The sequence below is a fragment of the Nerophis ophidion genome, linkage group LG16 (genome assembly GCF_033978795.1).
Source record: "Nerophis ophidion isolate RoL-2023_Sa linkage group LG16, RoL_Noph_v1.0, whole genome shotgun sequence".
NCBI classification, from domain to species: domain Eukaryota; kingdom Metazoa; phylum Chordata; class Actinopteri; order Syngnathiformes; family Syngnathidae; genus Nerophis; species Nerophis ophidion.
In genome coordinates, this window is record NC_084626.1 from 5,638,161 (window position 1) to 5,656,721 (window position 18,561).

General features: G+C 42.3%; 1 protein-coding gene across 12 annotated transcripts in view; it reads left to right on the forward strand.

The window, feature by feature from the left end:
- The window catches only part of ppfia4 (PTPRF interacting protein alpha 4), a 270,506-nt gene that overhangs the window by 212,725 nt on the left and 39,220 nt on the right, over positions 1–18,561 (forward strand). For 10 of the 12 annotated variants that reach the window (XR_009810026.1, XM_061922616.1, XM_061922620.1 and 7 more), the window contains 7 exons: positions 6,052–6,143; positions 9,139–9,268; positions 9,514–9,710; positions 12,270–12,498; positions 12,569–12,604; positions 12,672–12,793; positions 16,136–16,248. Coding sequence is in view for 11 of the 12 variants with exons in the window: in XM_061922616.1 (XP_061778600.1) it covers positions 6,052–6,143; positions 9,139–9,268; positions 9,514–9,710; positions 12,270–12,498; positions 12,569–12,604; positions 12,672–12,793; positions 16,136–16,248 (919 nt within the window). In the remaining variant the exon portion in view is untranslated. The remainder of the gene's footprint in view (positions 1–6,051; positions 6,144–9,138; positions 9,269–9,513; positions 9,711–12,269; positions 12,499–12,568; positions 12,605–12,671; positions 12,794–16,135; positions 16,249–18,561) is intronic. The other 2 variants (XM_061922618.1, XM_061922626.1) reach the window with 1 other exon arrangement.

An 18,561-nucleotide genomic window follows, 5' to 3' on the forward strand; every position in this document is an offset into this window, starting at 1 on the left:
GGAGATCTTGCCCCAAGTGTAGGAGTTCAAGTACCTCGGAGTCTTGTTCACGAGTGGGGGAAGAGTGGATGGTGAGATCGACAGGCAGATCGGTGCGGCGTCTTCAGTAATGCGGACGCTGTGTCGATCCGTTGTGGTGAAGAAGGAGCTGAGCCGGAAGGCATAGCTCTCAATTTACCGGTCGATCTACGTTCCCATCCTCATCTCATCGATGGCCATGAGCTTTGGGTAAAGACCGAAAGGACGAGATCACAGGCACAAACAGCCGAAATGAGTTTCCTCCGCCGGGTGGCGGGGCTCTCCCTTAGAGATAGGGTGAGAGGCTCTGTCATCAGGGAGGAGCTCAAACTAAAGCCGCTGCTCCTCCACATTGAGAAGAGCCAGATGAGGTGGTTCGGGCATCTGGTCAGGATGCCACCCGAACGCCTCCCTAGGGAGGTGTTTACGGCACGTCCGACCGGTAGGAAGCCACAGGGAAGACCCGGGACACGTTGGGAAGACTATGTCTCCCGGCTGGCCTGGGAACGCCTCGGGATCCCCCGGGAGGAGCTGGACAAAGTGGCTGGGGAGAGGGAACCCTGGGCTTCCCTGCTTAGGCTGCTGCCCCCGTGACCCGACCTCGGATAAGCGGAAGAAGATCGATGGATGGATGGCCTAGTAAAAAAGAAAATTTTTATCATCATGTGTGTCAGTAGAAATGTTCACATTTCAGCCTATAAGAATTCCAGCTCTACCTCGAGAAAACATGTCGCACAAGGGCCCCTTCTAAGCTAAGCCGGATAAGGTTCTCTGGGGTAAATCCCATCTAACCTTATCCGTGTCAACAATTCCACCGTTTAAGACCTCTTCCCCCCTCCGTCCGCCGGTGCAATGCGACCAAATACGCATGCGCAAACAAATGCGCGTGTCATCGTCACCTCTGACCTGAAAGTGTATCCTTATATACGTATGACAATATGATTATGATTTTATATATATATATATATATATATATATATATATATATATATATATATCTCCTCTCTGAGCTGCTACCTTACCGTGGTAGAGGAGTTTGCGTGTCCCAATGATCCTAGGAGCTATGTTGTCTGGGGGTTTTCATGCCCCCTGGTAGGGTCTCCCAAGACAAACAGGTCCTAGGTGAGTGATCAGACAAAGAGCAGCTCAAAGACTTCAATGGAATTACAACGAAATGAACCCAGATTTCCCTCGCCCGGACGTGGGTCACCGGGGCCCCGCTCTGGAGCCAGGCCCGGAGTTGGGGCACGATGGCGAGCGCCTGGTGGTCGGGCCTGTTCCCATGGGGCCCGGCCGGGCACAGCCCGAAGAGGCAACGTGGGTCATCCCTCCAATGGGCTCACCACTCATAGGAGGGGCCATAGAGGTCGGGTGCATTGTGAGCTGGGCGGCAGCCGAAGGCAGGGCACTTGGCGGTCCGATCCTCGGCTACAGAAGCTAGCTCTTGGGACGTGGAACGTCACCTCACTGGGGGGGAAGGAGCCTGAGCTAGTGCGCGAGGTAGAGAAGTTCCGGCTGGATATAGTCGGACTCACCTCGACGCACAGCAAGGGCTCTGGAACCAGTTCTCTCGAGAGGGACTGGACCCTCTTCCACTCTGGCGTTGCCGGCAGTGAGAGGCGACGGGCTGGGGTGGCAATTCTGGTTGCCCCCCGGCTCAAAGCCTGTACGTTTGAGTTCAACCCAGTGGACGAGAGGGTAGCTTCCCTTCGCCTTCGGGTGGGGGGACGGATCCTGACTGTTGTTTGTGCTTACGCACCAAACAGCAGTTCAGAATACCCACCCTTTTTGGGTACACTCGAGGGAGTACTGGAAAGTGCTCCTCCGGGTGATTCCCTTGTCCTACTGGGAGACTTCAACGCTCATGTTGGCAACGACAGTGAAACCTGGAGAGGCGTGATTGGGAAGAATGGTCGCCCGGATCTAAACCCGAGTGGTGTTTTGTTATTGGACTTTTGTGCTCGTCACAGTTTGTCGATAACAAACACCATGTTCAAACATAAGGGTGTCCATATGTGCACTTGGCACCAGGACACCCTAGGCCGCAGCTCCATGATCGACTTTGTAGTTGTGTCATCGGATTTGCGGCCTTATGTTTTGGACACTCGGGTGAAGAGAGGGGCGGAGCTTTCTACCGATCACCACCTGGTGGTGAGTTGGCTGCGATGGTGGGGGAGGATGCCGGACAGACCTGGCAGGCCCAAGCGCATTGTGAGGGTCTGCTGGGAACGTCTGGCAGAGTCTCCTGTCAGAGAGAGTTTCAATTCACACCTCCGGGAGAACTTTGAACATGTCACGAGGGAGGTGCGGGACATTGAGTCCGAGTGGACCATGTTCCGAACCTCTATTGTCGAGGCGGCTGATTGGAGCTGTGGCCGCAAGGTTGTTGGTGCCTGTCGTGGCGGTAATCCCAGAACCCGTTGGTGGACACCAGCAGTGAGGGATGCCGTCAAGCTGAAGAAGGAGTCCTATCGGGTTCTTTTGGCTCATAGGACTCCGGAGGCAGTGGACGGGTACCGACGGGCCAAGCGGTGTGCAGCTTTAGCGGTCGCGGAGGCAAAAACTCGGACATGGGAAGAGTTCGGGGAAGCCATGGAAAACGACTTCCGGACGGCTTCGAAGCGATTCTGGACCACCATACGGCGCCTCAGGAAGGGGAAGCAGTGCACTATCAACACCGTGTATGGTGCGGATGGTGTTCTGCTGACTTCGACTGCGGATGTTGTGGATCGGTGGAGGGAATACTTCGAAGAACTCCTCAATCCCACCAACACGTCTTTCTTTGAGGAAGCGGTGCCTGGGGAATCTGTAGTGGACTCTCCTATTTCTGGGGCTGAGGTCGCTGAGGTAGTTAAAAAGCTCCTCGGCGGCAAGGCCCCGGGGGTGGATGAGATCCGCCCGGAGTTCCTTAAGGCTCTGGATGCTGTGGGGCTGTCTTGGTTGACAAGACTCTGCAGCATCGCGTGGACATCGGGGGCGGTACCTCTGGATTGGCAGACCGGGGTGGTGGTCCCTCTCTTTAAGAAGGGGGACCGGAGGGTGTGTTCCAACTATCGTGGGATCACACTCCTCAGCCTTCCCGGTAAGGTTTATTCAGGTGTACTGGAGAGGAGGCTTCGCCGGATAGTCGAACCTCGGATTCAGGAGGAACAGTGTGGTTTTCGTCCTGGTCGTGGAACTGTGGACCAGCTCTATACTCTCGGCAGGGTTCTTGAGGGTGCATGGGAGTTTGCCCAACCAGTCTACATGTGCTTTGTGGACTTGGAGAAGGCATTCGACCGTGTCCCTCGGGAAGTCCTGTGGGGAGTGCTCAGAGAGTATGGGGTATCGGAATGTCTTATTGTGGCAGTCCGCTCCCTGTATGATCAGTGTCAGAGCTTGGTCCGCATTGCTGGCAGTAAGTCGGACACGTTTCCAGTGAAGGTTGGACTCCGCCAAGGCTGTCCTTTGTCACCGATTCTGTTCATAACTTTTATGGACAGAATTTCTAGGCGCAGTCAAGGCGTTGAGGGGTTCCGGTTTGGTGGCCACGGGATTAGGTCTCTGCTTTTTGCAGATGATGTAGTCCTGATGGCTTCATCTGGCCGGGATCTTCAGCTCTCACTGGATCGGTTCGCAGCCGAGTGTGAAGCGACTGGAATGAGAATCAGCACCTCCAAGTCCGAGTCCATGGTTCTCGCCCGGAAAAGGGTGGAGTGCCATCTCCGGGTTGGGGAGGAGACCCTGCCCCAAGTGGAGGAGTTCAAGTACCTAGGAGTCTTGTTCACGAGTGGGGGAAGAGTGGATCGTGAGATCGACAGGCGGATCGGTGCGGCGTCTTCAGTAATGCGGACGTTGTATCGATCCGTTGTGGTGAAGAAGGAGCTGAGCCGGAAGGCAAAGCTCTCAATTTACCGGTCGATCTACGTTCCCATCCTCACCTATGGTCATGAGCTTTGGGTCATGACCGAAAGGATAAGATCACGGGTACAAGCGGCCGAAATGAGTTTCCTCCGCCGGGTGGCGGGGCTCTCCCTTAGAGATAGGGTGAGAAGCTCTGCCATCCGGGAGGAGCTCAACGTAAAGCCGCTGCTCCTCCACATCGAGAGGAGCCAGATGAGGTGGTTCGGGCATCTGGTCAGGATGCCACCCGAACGCCTCCCTAGGGATGTGTTTAGGGCACGTCCAGCTGGTAGGAGGCCACGGGGAAGACCCAGGAACCGTTGGAAAGACTATGTCTCCCGGCTGGCCTGGGAACGCCTCGGGATCCCCCGGGAAGAGCTAGACGAAGTGGCTGGAGATAGGGAAGTCTGGGCTTCCCTGCTTAGGCTGCTGCCCCCGCGACCCGACCTCGGATAAGCGGAAGATGATGGATGGATGGATGGATATATATATATATATATATATATATATATATATACACATATATATATGTATATGTATATATATATATACATATATATATGTATATATATATATATATATATACATATATATATATATATATACATGTATATATTTATATATATATATATATATATGTATATATATATATATATATATATATATATATATATATATATATATATATATATATATATATATATAATGTGACGATATGATTATATATACAGTGGGGCAAAAAAGTATTTAGTCAGCCCCCGATTGTGCAAGTTCTCCCACTTAAAATGATGACAGAGGTCTGTAATTTTCATCATAAGTACACTTCAACTGTGAGAGACAGAATGTGAAAAAAAAATCCAGGAATTCACATTGTAGGAATTTTAAAGAATTTATTTGTAAATTATGGTGGAAAATAAGTATTTGGTCAACCATTCAAAGCTCTCACTGATGGAAGGAGGTTTTGGCTCAAAATCTCACGATACATGGCCCCATTCATTCTTTCCTTAACACGGGTCAATCGTCCTGTCCCCTTAGCAGAAAAACAGCCCCAAAGCAAGATGTTTCCACTCCCATGCTAAACAGTAGGTGTGGTGTTCTTGGGATGCAACTCAGTATTCTTCTTCCTCCAAACACGACGAGTTGAGTTTTTACCAAAAAGTTGTTTTTTGTTTTATCTGATCACATGACATTCTCTCAATCTTCTGCTGTATCATCCATGTATCCATTTTGGTATAAACTCAACTCGTCGTGTTTGGAGGAAAAAGAATACTGAGTTGCATCCCAAGAACACCACACCTACTGTGAAGCATGGGGGTGTAAACATCATGCTGTGGGGCTGTTTTTCTGCTAAGGGGACAGGACGATTGATCCGTGTTATGGAAAGAATGAATGGGGCCATGTATCATGAGATTTTGAGCCAAAACCTCCTTCCATCAGTGAGAGCTTTGAATGGTTGACCAAATACTTATTTTCCACCATAATTTACAAATAAATTCTTTAAAATTCCCACAATGTGAATTCCTGGATTTTTTTTTCACATTCTGTCTTTCACAGTTGAAGTGTACCTATGATGAAAATTACAGACCTCTGTCATCATTTTAAGTGGGAGAACTTGCACAATCGGTGGCTGACTAAATACTTTTTTTGCCCCACTGTATATACATATGTGACAATATGATTATATACTGTATATGTATATAATCCTGTTATATATATATACGTTTTGTAGAGTTGTTTTAAAGCTCTACTATACTGTGCCAAAGTCTTTACTGTGATTCTTTAATCAACTTTTTACAATAAACATTCTGACATAATATGTATAGGACTGATACATTTAGTATGATCACAAAAAAAATATACAAAACCATTTTTCACAAGATTTGGTACCGGGGTGGTGATAGGGTCAAGGAAGATGAAAATCAAAGGAATGTATTTTATCAGTTCGTTTACCAAAAGAACCCCTCCCACCACGGACATCAATCAGAAAAAAGTGTCTGCTCAACGATCAATGCTCCACATCATTTTTTTGCACTTTAATCAACAGCTTGGCTTTGGTGGAGGTCTGCACTTAGTTATGAAAAGTCTGTTGCCCTTTGATTGCTAAAACAAAAACATACATCATTTTGTGTATCTTTTTTTCCTCCCCTGCAGGAACGTTTAATTGGTGAGATCGAGAAACTGAGGAATGAGATTGACCATTTGAAACGTCGCAGTGGAGTGTTTGCAGATGGAAGTCACCCTCGGTACATAAACATTTACATTGTAATTCAATGGTATTAAGTTCTATACCAAAGTAGATATATGTTTAGTATTGGTTGCAGTATGCATCATGTTCTAAGAGCTGTTCTAATGTGTTCAATACCTCGTCCAAAAAGACGATGCAATGCAGTCTATGCTGCAAATACAATCCTTATGATAAACATTAGTACCTCTATCAATTAGTACCTCATTAGTTCCTCTATTTGATATTTAATAAAGGGTATAGGATTTTGTAGAATGTTAAAGAGGACCTATGATTATATTAATCTTCATTTTACACACTTCTTTGTGGTTTACATCAGGGGTTCTTAGCCCGATGTTTCCACTACAGGGCCCACTCAAATATAAACACTGAATTAGTAATCTTACGGTTGATTCAATAATTATATCTAAACTACTAGGTGTTTAACAGGATACACTTTGTCAAAAGATATGAAAGCATGTGCTAATCACAAAGATTACTGTCAAGGCTTAGGTCTGGCTGAATACAAAACCATAAAAAATAAATAAATATACTGCATATGAAGGAATTAATACTGAGGGGGAAAAAAATAACATACAGTTAATTACCCAGGGCTAAAATAAACTAATTCTAACTAAAATAAGAAATAATAATATAGATGCTTCTTGTGCAAATGAAAATACAGCATCACCATTTTAGTTTTAGTTTTTACGCTTAAAATACTTCTGAATTTAGCTGCACACTTCTTTTGTTTGCTATTTTCATTACTGCCACAAGTGGTGGAAAAGTGTATTACAACTGAGTAACACTGTGGCCTCTTTACAGTTTGAAAAAAATATTATTTTTCCAATTTTTTCACAGACTTTAAATACACATTCCCGTTGATTCAACACGCTGCAGTGTAGCCCATAGTAGGGCTGTGAGCGCCCCCTGGGAGGGCAGCTAAAATTAATATGTGTCTCTCTCTCTTACGTGGACCCCAACTTAAACAAGTTCCATCCATCCATCCATAGTTGAAAAACTTATTCGGGTGTTACCATTTAGTTGTCAATTGTACGGAATATGTACTTTACTGTAAAATTTACTAATAAAAGTTTCAATTAATCAATCAATAAATCAGATACAGTATGGTCCGTATGGGCCACAGTGTTACATAGTTGTATTAGACTTTTTCACCTCTTGTGGCAGTAATGACAATATCAAACAAACAGAAGCAGTCTGAGATCTGTAGTCATAGGGAAGTTTAAGTGCAAAAATTATGACAAAATTTAGACTTAGACCAGACTTCCTTTTATTGTCATTCAAATTTAAACTTTACAGTACAAATAAAAAACGAAATTGTGTTAAATTACCTCATTGTAGTGCAGGATAAAAGAGTGAAAGGTGCAGATATAAATAGATTACTGTACAGATAAAAATATTGCACTTTACCATATGGATGTATGTCATATTGTCTTTATATTCCAGTGAGTTAATCGTTTTTGGGTTGGGGGGGGGGGGGGGGGGGATTGAAGGGATTATTATGATGAGTGGTTAAACTGTAATTTCATTTATACTTAAATTATTTTGACGGTTTATTTAGGGAACATCAATAATTTGTATTGTTATTTTATAAGCCCTTATTTATTTTAGCACTGCATAATGAGTCCCTCGTTTTGGGCGGCATGGTGTAGTGCAGGGGTCGGGAACCTTTTTGGCTGAGAGAGCCATGAAAGCCAAATATTTTAAAATGTATTTCCATGAGAGCCATATAATATTTTGGTAACACTTTTGTATGGAGCACATAGTCACCATTAATTAATTGCTTATTAACATGTAGGTAGAAAAGCGCTATACAAGTACAACCCATTTATTTATTTACATTAGTAATGTATTGGTTCTTAATTAGTCATCATTAAGTGCTTATAAATGGCCTTATTATACAGTGGGGCAAAAAAGTATTTAGTCAGTCACCGATTGTGCAAATTCTCCCACTTAAAATGATGACAGAGGTCTGTAATTTTCATCATAGGTACACTTCAACTGTGACAGACAGAATGTGAAAAAAAATCCAGGAATTCACATTGTAGGAATTTTAAATAATTTATTCGTAAATTATGGTGAAAAATAAGTATTTGGTTAACAATTCAAAGCTCTCACTGATGGAAGGAGGTTTGGCTCAAAATCTCACGATACATGGCCCCATTCATTCTTTCCTTAACACGGATAAATCGTCCTGTCCCCTTAGCAGAAAAACAGCCCCAAAGCATGATGTTTCCACCCCCATGCTTCACAGTAGGTATGGTGTTCTCGGGATGCAACTCAGTATTCTTCTTCCTCCAAACACGACGAGTTAAATTTTATACCAAAATGGATACATGGATGATACAGCAGAGGATTGGGAGAATGTCATGTGGTCGGATGAAACCAAAATAGAACTATTTGGTATAAACTCAACTCGTCGTGTTTGGAGGAAGAAGAATAGGGATTTTTTTTCACATTCTGTCTCTCACAGTTGAAATTACAGACCTCTGTCATCATTTGTCTTTGTAGTGCCTTCAATTGAATATCGGTTGAAAAGGATTTGCAAATCATTGTATTCCGTTTATATTTACATCCAACTCATATGGAAACGGGGTTTGTAGCTTACCACCACCACTTGTGAATGAATGACGAGTTCTCACTTGTCTGAAAGTGCTATATAAATTTAATCCATTATTATTATTATTATTATTATTTAGCAAATGTTAGTAATCAGCCTGACCTAAGCCTTGATAATAATCATTGTGATTAACACATGCTTTCATTCATTTGACAAGGTTGTAAAGTGTAAGTAGGTTGGATATAATTATTATAGAATCATGAGTAGGATGATTAAATAAGTGTTAAATTTGAGTGGAAAAGTTGGGCCCCGAGGTCAAAAAGGTTAAGAACCCCTGATTTAACGCAAGTGTACAACATTTTGACGACATTTGGAACTCTTGCAACTTCTCTAACGCTGAAAAAAGTATGTCACTGCTTGGTTTGTTTGACCTCAGGTCCCATCTGGGCAGTGCCAGCGACCTTCGCTTCTCTGTGGTGGAGGGCCAAGATGGCCACTACAGCACTACGGTGATCCGGCGGGCACAGAAGGGCCGGGTCTCAGCGCTGCGAGATGACCCCAACAAGGTACAAACATCGTGCTGAGTCAGCCCGTGGAGAAGGGCAGGAGCTAACTTGAAGATCACATGCTTCATTCTGAACTAACCTCTCTTTATCTGTCTCTCTCTCTCTCTTGCACGCTGACATGGAAATGCTGTCTAATCATGTGAGTCCTTCATTCGCAACTTCTCATACAGCCAAACTCCAGTAGGCGCCATTCCCCACGCCGCCTGTTTATCCTGAGCCAGCTCACGCGTGTCGTCGGTCTCTAGGTCTGCGCCATATTGGAGCAGGATTACCCGTCGCTGCGGGGGAGCGTCGGCCACCTCCTGGGCAGCGACCTGGAGGCGGAGTCAGACCTGGACGACGACGTGAGCTCCACCATGCTCTCCCCCAGCGGCCAATCGGACGCTCAGACTCTCGCTCTGATGCTCCAGGAGCAGCTGGATGCCATCAATGAAGAGATAAGGTGACATTTTGTATTGGTTTGTCAACCCCGTGAAAACAATTTACATCTCATATCATGTAATGTCAAATTAATTTATTTCCATTTTTTTTTTTATAAAAATGTTTTTTTCACATTTTATTTACATTTTTATTACTGGATTTTAGTGTCAATTTTTACTTTGACCGACTCGTTTTAAAACGATGTTATAGCAATCTCCCACCATCATGTGACTGATCGATTTTCGAATGAATCGTGATACTTATTTGTAACGATTCTTAATCGATTAAAAAAATCCATTTATATGTATATATAAATATATATTAGGGCTGTCAACGTTAAAGCGTTAACACGTGATTAATACAAAAATTATCTTGTTAACATAAATTAATCAAAATTAATCACACCATTTGTTATGACTGCACGTAAATGTGTGTGTGTGTGTGTATATATATATGTATATACATGTGTATATATATGTATATATATATATATATTTATAAATATATGTATTTATAAATATATGTATTTATAAATATATGTATAAATATATATATGTATATATATATATATTTATATATATATATATATATATATATATATATATATATATATACACACATATATATATATATATATATATATATATATATATATATATATATATATATATATATATATATATATATATATATATACACATATATATATATATACACACATATATATATATATATACACACACACACAAAAAACTTTACATGTGATCATAACAAATGGTGTGATTAATTTTGATTCTATCCATTCAGCCATCCAATTTCTACCGCTTTTTCCCTTTCGGGGTCGCGAGGGGTGCTGGAGCCTATCTCAGCTGCATATTGTAATAATTTTGTATTAATCACTTTATCTTTATTAATCATCCATCCATCCATTTTCTACCGCTTATTCCCTTTCGGGGTCGCGGGGGGCGCTGGCGCCTATCTCAGCTACAATCGGGCGGAAGGCAGGGTACACCCTGGACAAGTCGCCACCTCATCGCAGGGCCCACACAGATAGACAGACAACGTTCACACTCACATTCACACACTAGGGCCAATTTAGTGTTGCCAATCAACCTATCCCCAGGTGCATGTCTTTGGAAGTGGGAGGAAGCCGGAGTACCCGGAGGGAACCCACGCATTCACGGGGAGAACATGCAAACTCCACACAGAAAGATCCTTAAAAATCAATCTTTATTACTAATCTTTATTAGTCAATTATCGCGTTCTCACAAATTAATCAAAATTAATCATACCATTTGTTTTGATCGTACGTAAATCTATGAATGTATATATTTAATTATATATAATATATAGCTATAAATATATGTATATGTATAAAAGTATATATATATGTGTATGTATCTATGTATATATACACATTTATATATGTATATATACATATATCGATATATATGTGTATATATATATATATGTATACAGTATGTGTGTATATATAAGTATATGTATGTGTATGTATATATATGTGTATATATATATATGTATACAGTATGTGTGTATATATAAGTATATGTATGTGTATGTATATATATGTGTATATATATATATATATATACATATACAGTATGTGTGTATTTATATATATATATTTGTGTATATATATATTTGTATATATAAATATGTGTATATACATATATATGTATATTTATGTATATGTGTATATATATGTATATGTATATATATATATATATATATATATATATATATATATATATATGGGACGGCATGGCGCAGTTGTAGAGTGGCCGTGTGCAACCCGAGGTTCCCTGGTTCAATTCCCACCTAGTACAAACCTCGTCACGTCCGTTGTGTCCTGAGCAAGACACTTCACCCTTGCCCCTGATGGGTGCTGGTTGGCGCCTTGCATGGCAGCTCCCTCCATCAGTGTGTGTGAATGGGTAAATGTGGAAGTAGTGTCAAAGCGCTTTGAGTACCTTGAAGGTAGAAAAGCGCTATACAAGTACAACCCATTTATCATTTATATATATATATATATACATATATATATATGTATATATATATATGTGTGTGTGTATTATAAATATATACATATATACACGGAGTGTCAAAAAAAATATTATCGAATGAATCGCAATTCTTATTTGTAAATCGAAATCAACGGTTAAGTAAGTTTTTGTTATATTGTACAAACGTTGCTTGGAAAGGTGAAAAAAAAATCTGTACGAGTAGAAACCCTATGGGTGGGTAGAAGACTGCACTCTGATTGGGGGAAAAAAGCACTTCCGGTAAATGGAAGAACATTGCAGCACCTGCAGTGAGCAATTTTGTCCAATAGATGGTGCCATAGCACAAACATTAAAATACCTAATTGTATTTGCATGTTTGATTTTTTTTCTAAACATTTTTGTGGCTGTCAGCAAAGACAAATCCATAAATCAGCCGCACCGTTTTATAAGCCGCATAGCTCAAGGTTTAGGCAAAATGTAGCAACTTATAGTCCAGAATGTTCTTGGTGAGATTGTGAGTGTTTCCAGTTCAACATTGAGCGTTTTCCACGCCGCAGGATGATCCAGGTGGAGAGAGAGTCAGCCGATCTGCGCTCGGACGAGATCGAGTCCCGCGTGAACAGCGGCAGCATGGATGGGCTCAACGTGACCCTCCGACCCCGGGCGCTGCCCACATCGGCCACTGCCCAGTCTTTGGCGTCCTCCTCCTCGCCGCCCACTAGCGGCCACTCCACTCCGAAACACCACGGGCGCAACCCAAGCCACCATCTTGGCATCATGACTCTGGTCAGACTCCCTCAGCAGTCGATCCGTGTTTTGGAGCATGTTTTTCAACCATGTGATTTGTGTCCGACAGCCAAGCGATTTGAGGAAACACCGCAGAAAAGTTGCGGTGAGTCGACGCGCGCAGGTCGTATATTCCCGTCGCTCTCTCGCGCTGACCTTTGTGTCTCTTGCAGTCACCCGTGGAGGTGGACAAAGCGACCATCAAGTGTGAGACATCGCCTCCTTCCTCGCCGCGCAGTTTGCGACTGGAGACCAACTTTGCACAGTTTACAGGCAGCCTAGAGGACGGACGAGGGTACGCACACTCGCAGCGCCATAAACAATAACAAGACAAAACATGGATTTGAGGAAAAACACTGGAGAAAAACTAAAACTAACGCCATCAAAAAAACTGTATAAAACATAGGATAAACTATAAATAAAAATCCCGTTTCCGTACGAGTTGGGAAATTGTGTTAGATGTAAATATAAACGGAATACAATGATTTGCAAAGTATTTTCAACCCATATTCAGTTGAATATGCTACAAAGACAACATATTTGATGAATTTGATGCCAGCAACACTTGACAAAGAAGTTGGGAAAGGTGGCAAAAAATACTGATAAAGTTGAGGAATGCTCATCAAACACTTATTTGGAACATCTCACAGGTGTGCAGGCTAATTGGGAACAGGTGGGTGCCATGATTAGGTATAAAAACAGCTTCCCAAAAAATGCTCAGTCTTTCACAAGAAAGGATGGGGCGAGGTACACCCCTTTGTCCACAACTGTGTGAGCTTATAGTCAAACAGTTTAAGAACAAAGTTTCTCAAAGTGCGATAGCAAGAAATTTAGGGATTTCAACATCTACGGTCCATAATATCATCAAAAGGTTCGGAGAATCTGGAGAAATCACTCCACGTAAACGGCATGGCCGAAAACCAACATTGAATGACCGTGACCTTCGATCCCTCAGACGGCACTGTATCAAAAACCGACATCAATCTCTAAAGGATATCACCACATGGGCTCAGGAACACTCCAGAAAACCACTGTCACTAAATACAGTCTCTCGCTACATCTGTAAGTGCAAGTTAAAGCTTTACTATGCAAAGCGAAAGCCATTTATCAACAACATCCAGAAACGCCGCCGGCTTATTTCAGCAAGACAATGCCAAACCACATTCAGCATGTGTTACAACAGCGTGGCTTTGTAAAAAAAGAGTGCGGGTACTTTCCTGGCCCGCCTGCAGTCCAGACCTGTCTCCCATCGAAAATGTGTGGCACATTATGAAGAGTGAAATACGACAACAAGTTGAACAACTTAAGCTGTACATCAAGCAAGAATGGTAAATAATTCCACTTGCAAAGCTCCAACAAATAGTTTCCTCAGTTTCCAAACGTTTATTCAGTGTTGTTAAAAGAAAATGTGGTGTAACACAGTGGTGAACATGCCCTTTCCCAACTACTTTGGCACGTGTTGCAGCCATGAAATTCAAAGTTAATTATTATTTGAAAAAAATAAAAATAAAGCTTGTGAGTTGAACATCAAATATCTCATCTTTGTAGTGCATTCAATTGAATATGGGTTGAAAATTATTTGCAAATCATTGTATTCCGTTTATATTTACTTCCAACACAATTTCCCAACTCATGGAAACAGGGTTTGTAAATTGCAAACACTTCCTTGTGGTCTATATAACATGTAATGGTGGTTGTTTGGTCAAAATGTTGCATAGATGTTTTACAGATCATCTTCAAGTCGCTTTCTGACAGTCGCTTTAGGATGCGCCGTTTTGTGGGCGCTCTTATTTATGTGGGTGTATATTGTAGCGTCCCGGAAGAGTTAGTGCTGCAAGGGGTTCTGGGCATTTGTTTTGTTGTGTTTACGTTGTGTTACACTGCGGATGTTCTCCAAAAATGTGTTTGTCATTCTTGTTTGGTGTGGGTTCACAGTCTGGTGCATATTTGTAACAGTGTTAAAGTTGTTTATACGGCCACCCTCAGTGTGACCTGTCTGGCTGTTGACCAAGTATACATTGCATTCACTTGCGTGTGTGAAAAGCCGTAGATATTACAATATGTGACTGGGCTGACACGCAAAGGCAGTGCGATTAAGGTTTATTGGCGCTCTGTATTTCTCCCTATGTACGTGTACCACTCCGTACAGCGGCGTTTTAAAAAGTCGTAAAATTTACGTTTTGAAACCGATACCGATAATTTCCGATATTACATTGTAAACCATTGGCAGTCCGATATTATCGGACATCCCTTGTCTTATTGAAATGTTTTTTTTTTTGTTTCTTTCCCCTTGTCTTGCGTGGCAGTTTATTGGCCTTTACTTTGCCAACATTTCAATGTATATTGCTGTATTTGTGTTGTTATAAAAATGTAAAATCTTGAATAAGTTCTATATAAAAAAATAATCAAATGTATGGACGGATACATGTATAAGTCGCTATTACAATCGGCCCTCAGAGGGCAGCCATAACTGCGACGTGGCCCTCAGTGAAAACGAGTTTGACTGAAGTTATGTAACTCTTTGTACTCTAAAACTCTCATAATAATCAACACAACCACGATTGTTTCCATGTGGACGGGTGTACTGTACTGTTGTCATATACTTTATAACAGGGGTCTCAAACACTCGGCCCGCAAGACGTTATTTTGCGGCCCGCACCTTAATATGAAAATTTAATGTTTGTGCGACCCGCGAGGTTTAAATGAATGGCACTTTACAACGTTATATTTGTATACCTTCGATTTTCCCAGGAGACTCCCAATTTTCAGTGCCCCTTCAGGGGTAATCATTTGCCTATACAACATTATTAAGGGGGCACCGTGGAGGAACTTTACCTATTCAACATTAATAAGGGGGCACTGTGGAGGCACTGCCTTTGAAGTCCTCTACAACCTCTACAAATTGCGTGCCAGCCAAGCCACATGTTGTAATTGGCTTCAGTAGACACAATAAGTGACTGCAAGACATAGTTGATCAACAGCCACACAGGTCATAGTGAGGGTGGCCATATAAACAACTTCGACACTGTTACAAATATGCGCCACACTGTGAACCCACACCAAACAAGAATGACAAACACATTTTGGGAGAACATCCGCACCGTAACACAAAATAAACACAACAGAACAAGTACCCAGAATCCCATGCAGCATTGTTTGTCAAGCTTGTTTGGTGTGGGTTCGCAGTGTGACGCATATTTTTAACAGTGATAAAGTTGTTTATACGGCCACCCTCAGTGTTACCTGTATGGCTGTTGATCAAGTATGTCTTGCAGTCACTTCTGTAGGCTTGCAGAAGCCACATATAAAATGTGACCGGGCCGGCACACTGGAGAAGCGGACGAGACGGCTGGTTGTAGAGGACGCTAAAGGTAGTGCCATCTCAGCACGCCCTTATTGTTATTGTCCGGGTGAAAACCGGGAGAATGATTGCCCCGCGAGAGTTGGCAAGTATGTTGCTAGGGCGGGAAAGCCATTCAAAGAAGGTGAAGTCATTAAAAAGTGCATGTTAGATTTTTTAAAGAAATCTTTTCTCGCGGCCCAGCCTCACTCAGTTTCTGCATCCAGTGGCCCCCAGATAAATTGAGTTTGAAACCCCTGCTTTATAATAATGATGTCTCCTTTGATCTGGTGGCAGCAAACAGAAGAAAGGCATCAAGTCGTCTATCGGCCGCTTGTTTGGGAAGAAGGAAAAGGGTCGATTGGAGCAGACTATTTGCAGGGATGGACAGCCCCTCACAGCGTTAACAGGTAAAACTATTGAATTGTAATTATAAAGATTTTTTTTTTTAGCTTTTCATCTTGCTGAGACATTTCTGCAGCAGTAGCAAAGTCGATGAAGACTTTGTTCTGGAACATTCCCACTGACACTTTACAAGTTACTGTAGAAAAAGAGCACAGTAGAAGCTCAAAAGGAGGTATCGACTATTAGGAAGCGAAGAAGCAGCAAATTAATCGATCATGTCAACATTGCCACACGACTCTTGATCACAGCGCTGCTATAAATAGTCTGTCTGCGTTAGCGCTTATAATAACAATACCACGAATACTTGTTAGTATTCAAATCACAATATGTAAATTGTTCTTGATGGCGCTTTTGGGATGTTTTTTATTGGCTTTTATTTTAGTCTTTTTACAAGTTAGAAAGCTTTTTTTTGTTCGTTTATAAATACATGTGTCATGTGGGCAGCACGGTGATACAGGAGTTAGTGCGTGTGCCTCACTATACGGAGGTCCTGGGTTCGATCCTGGGCTCGGGATCTTCCTGTGTGGAGTTTGCATGTTCTCCCCGCGACTGCGTGGGTTCCCTCCGGGTACTCCGGCTTCCTTCCACCTCCAAAGACATGCACCTGGTTGATTGGCAACACTAAATTGGCCCTGGTGTGTTAATGTGAGTGTTAATGTTATCTGTCTATCTGTGTTGGCCATGTGATGAGGTGGCGACTTGTCCAGGGTTTTAACCCGCATTCTGCCCGAATGCAGCTGAGATAGGATGGATGGATGGATGTGTGAATGTTGTCTTTCTATCTGTGTTGGCCCTGCAATCGGGTGGCGACTTGTCCAGGGTGTACCCTGCCTTCCGCCTGAATGCAGCTGAGATAGGCTCCAGAACCCTCCGCGACCCCGGAAGGGACAAGTGGTAGAAAATAGATGGATGTGTGAATGTTGTCTTTCTGTCTGTGTTGGCCCTGTGATGTCATAGTGACTTATCCAGGATGTATCCCAACTTCCGCCCGAATGCAGCTGAGATAGGCCCCAGCACCACCCGCTACCCCGAAAAGGACAAGTGGTAGAAAATGGATGGATGGATGGACATTTTATTTATTTAGTTTTTATTGATATCCAGCATCAGACATTCCTATCCATTACATCATATTTCCATACATCATTCTTCTATCGTCTGCCCTAAATGTCAAAATACTATTTTTTTGTTTATATCCCAACGATGCCACCCCCCCCCCCCCATAAAAAGAAAAAGACAAAAACAGCAAAAAACTAAACCAAAAAAACTAAATAATAATAATAATAATAATAAAAATAACAAATAAATAAATAAATTATAGTAATATTCATCCATCCATTTTCTACCGCTTATTCTTTTTTGGGGTCGCGGGGGGCGCTGGTGCCTATATCAGCTACAATCGGGCAGAAGGCACTGTACACCCTGGACAAGTCGCCACCTCATCGCAAAGAATTATAGTAATAATAATATTTATTTATTTATTTTATGTATTTATTTATTTTTATAAATTAAAGTAATAATAATAAAAATATATAACAAATATGAACAGATAGTAAATAAATACATACAAAAAAAACTATAAACATCCATCCATCCATTTTCTACCACTTCTCCCTTTTGGCGTGGCAGGGGGTGCTGGAGCCTACCTCAGCTACAATAGGGCGGAAGGCATTACACCCTGGACCTCATCACAGGGCCAACACAGATGGACAGACAACATTCACACTCACATTCACACACTAGAGCCAATTTAGTGTTGCCAATCAACCTATCCCCAGGTGCATGTCTTTGGAAGTGGGAGGAAGCCGGAGTACCCGGAGGGAACCCACGCAGTCACGGGGAGAACATGCAAACTCCACACAGAAAGATCCCGAGCCCAGGATTGAACCCAGAACCTTCGTACTAACCCCTCCTCCAGCGTGCTGCCCCATAAACATATAGGGAGTAATCTTTTTTGCACAGTACAATCACTAATTTGAGAAAATAAAATCAGGCCTATGGGGTATGAAGCAAATTTCTCTGATTTACAAATAATAAAATATGTTATCTTCTCCATTTTATAAATGTCCATTGATACTTCCATCCATAGCTTCAAAGTTGGGCTGTCCTGTAATATCCATTTCCTGGCAATAGTTTTTTAGTAGGATATTCATTAGGTGTCTTATGTCTTTCATAATTATTGTGAATGATTATTAAAAAAATGCAATTCTCCGTTAAAACTTCTCTATGACTTTAGCTTCAGACCTCCTCTGTTTGTTTGATATTGTCATTACTGCCACAAGTGGTGGAAAAGTGTATTACAACTGATTACGGCCCAGTGT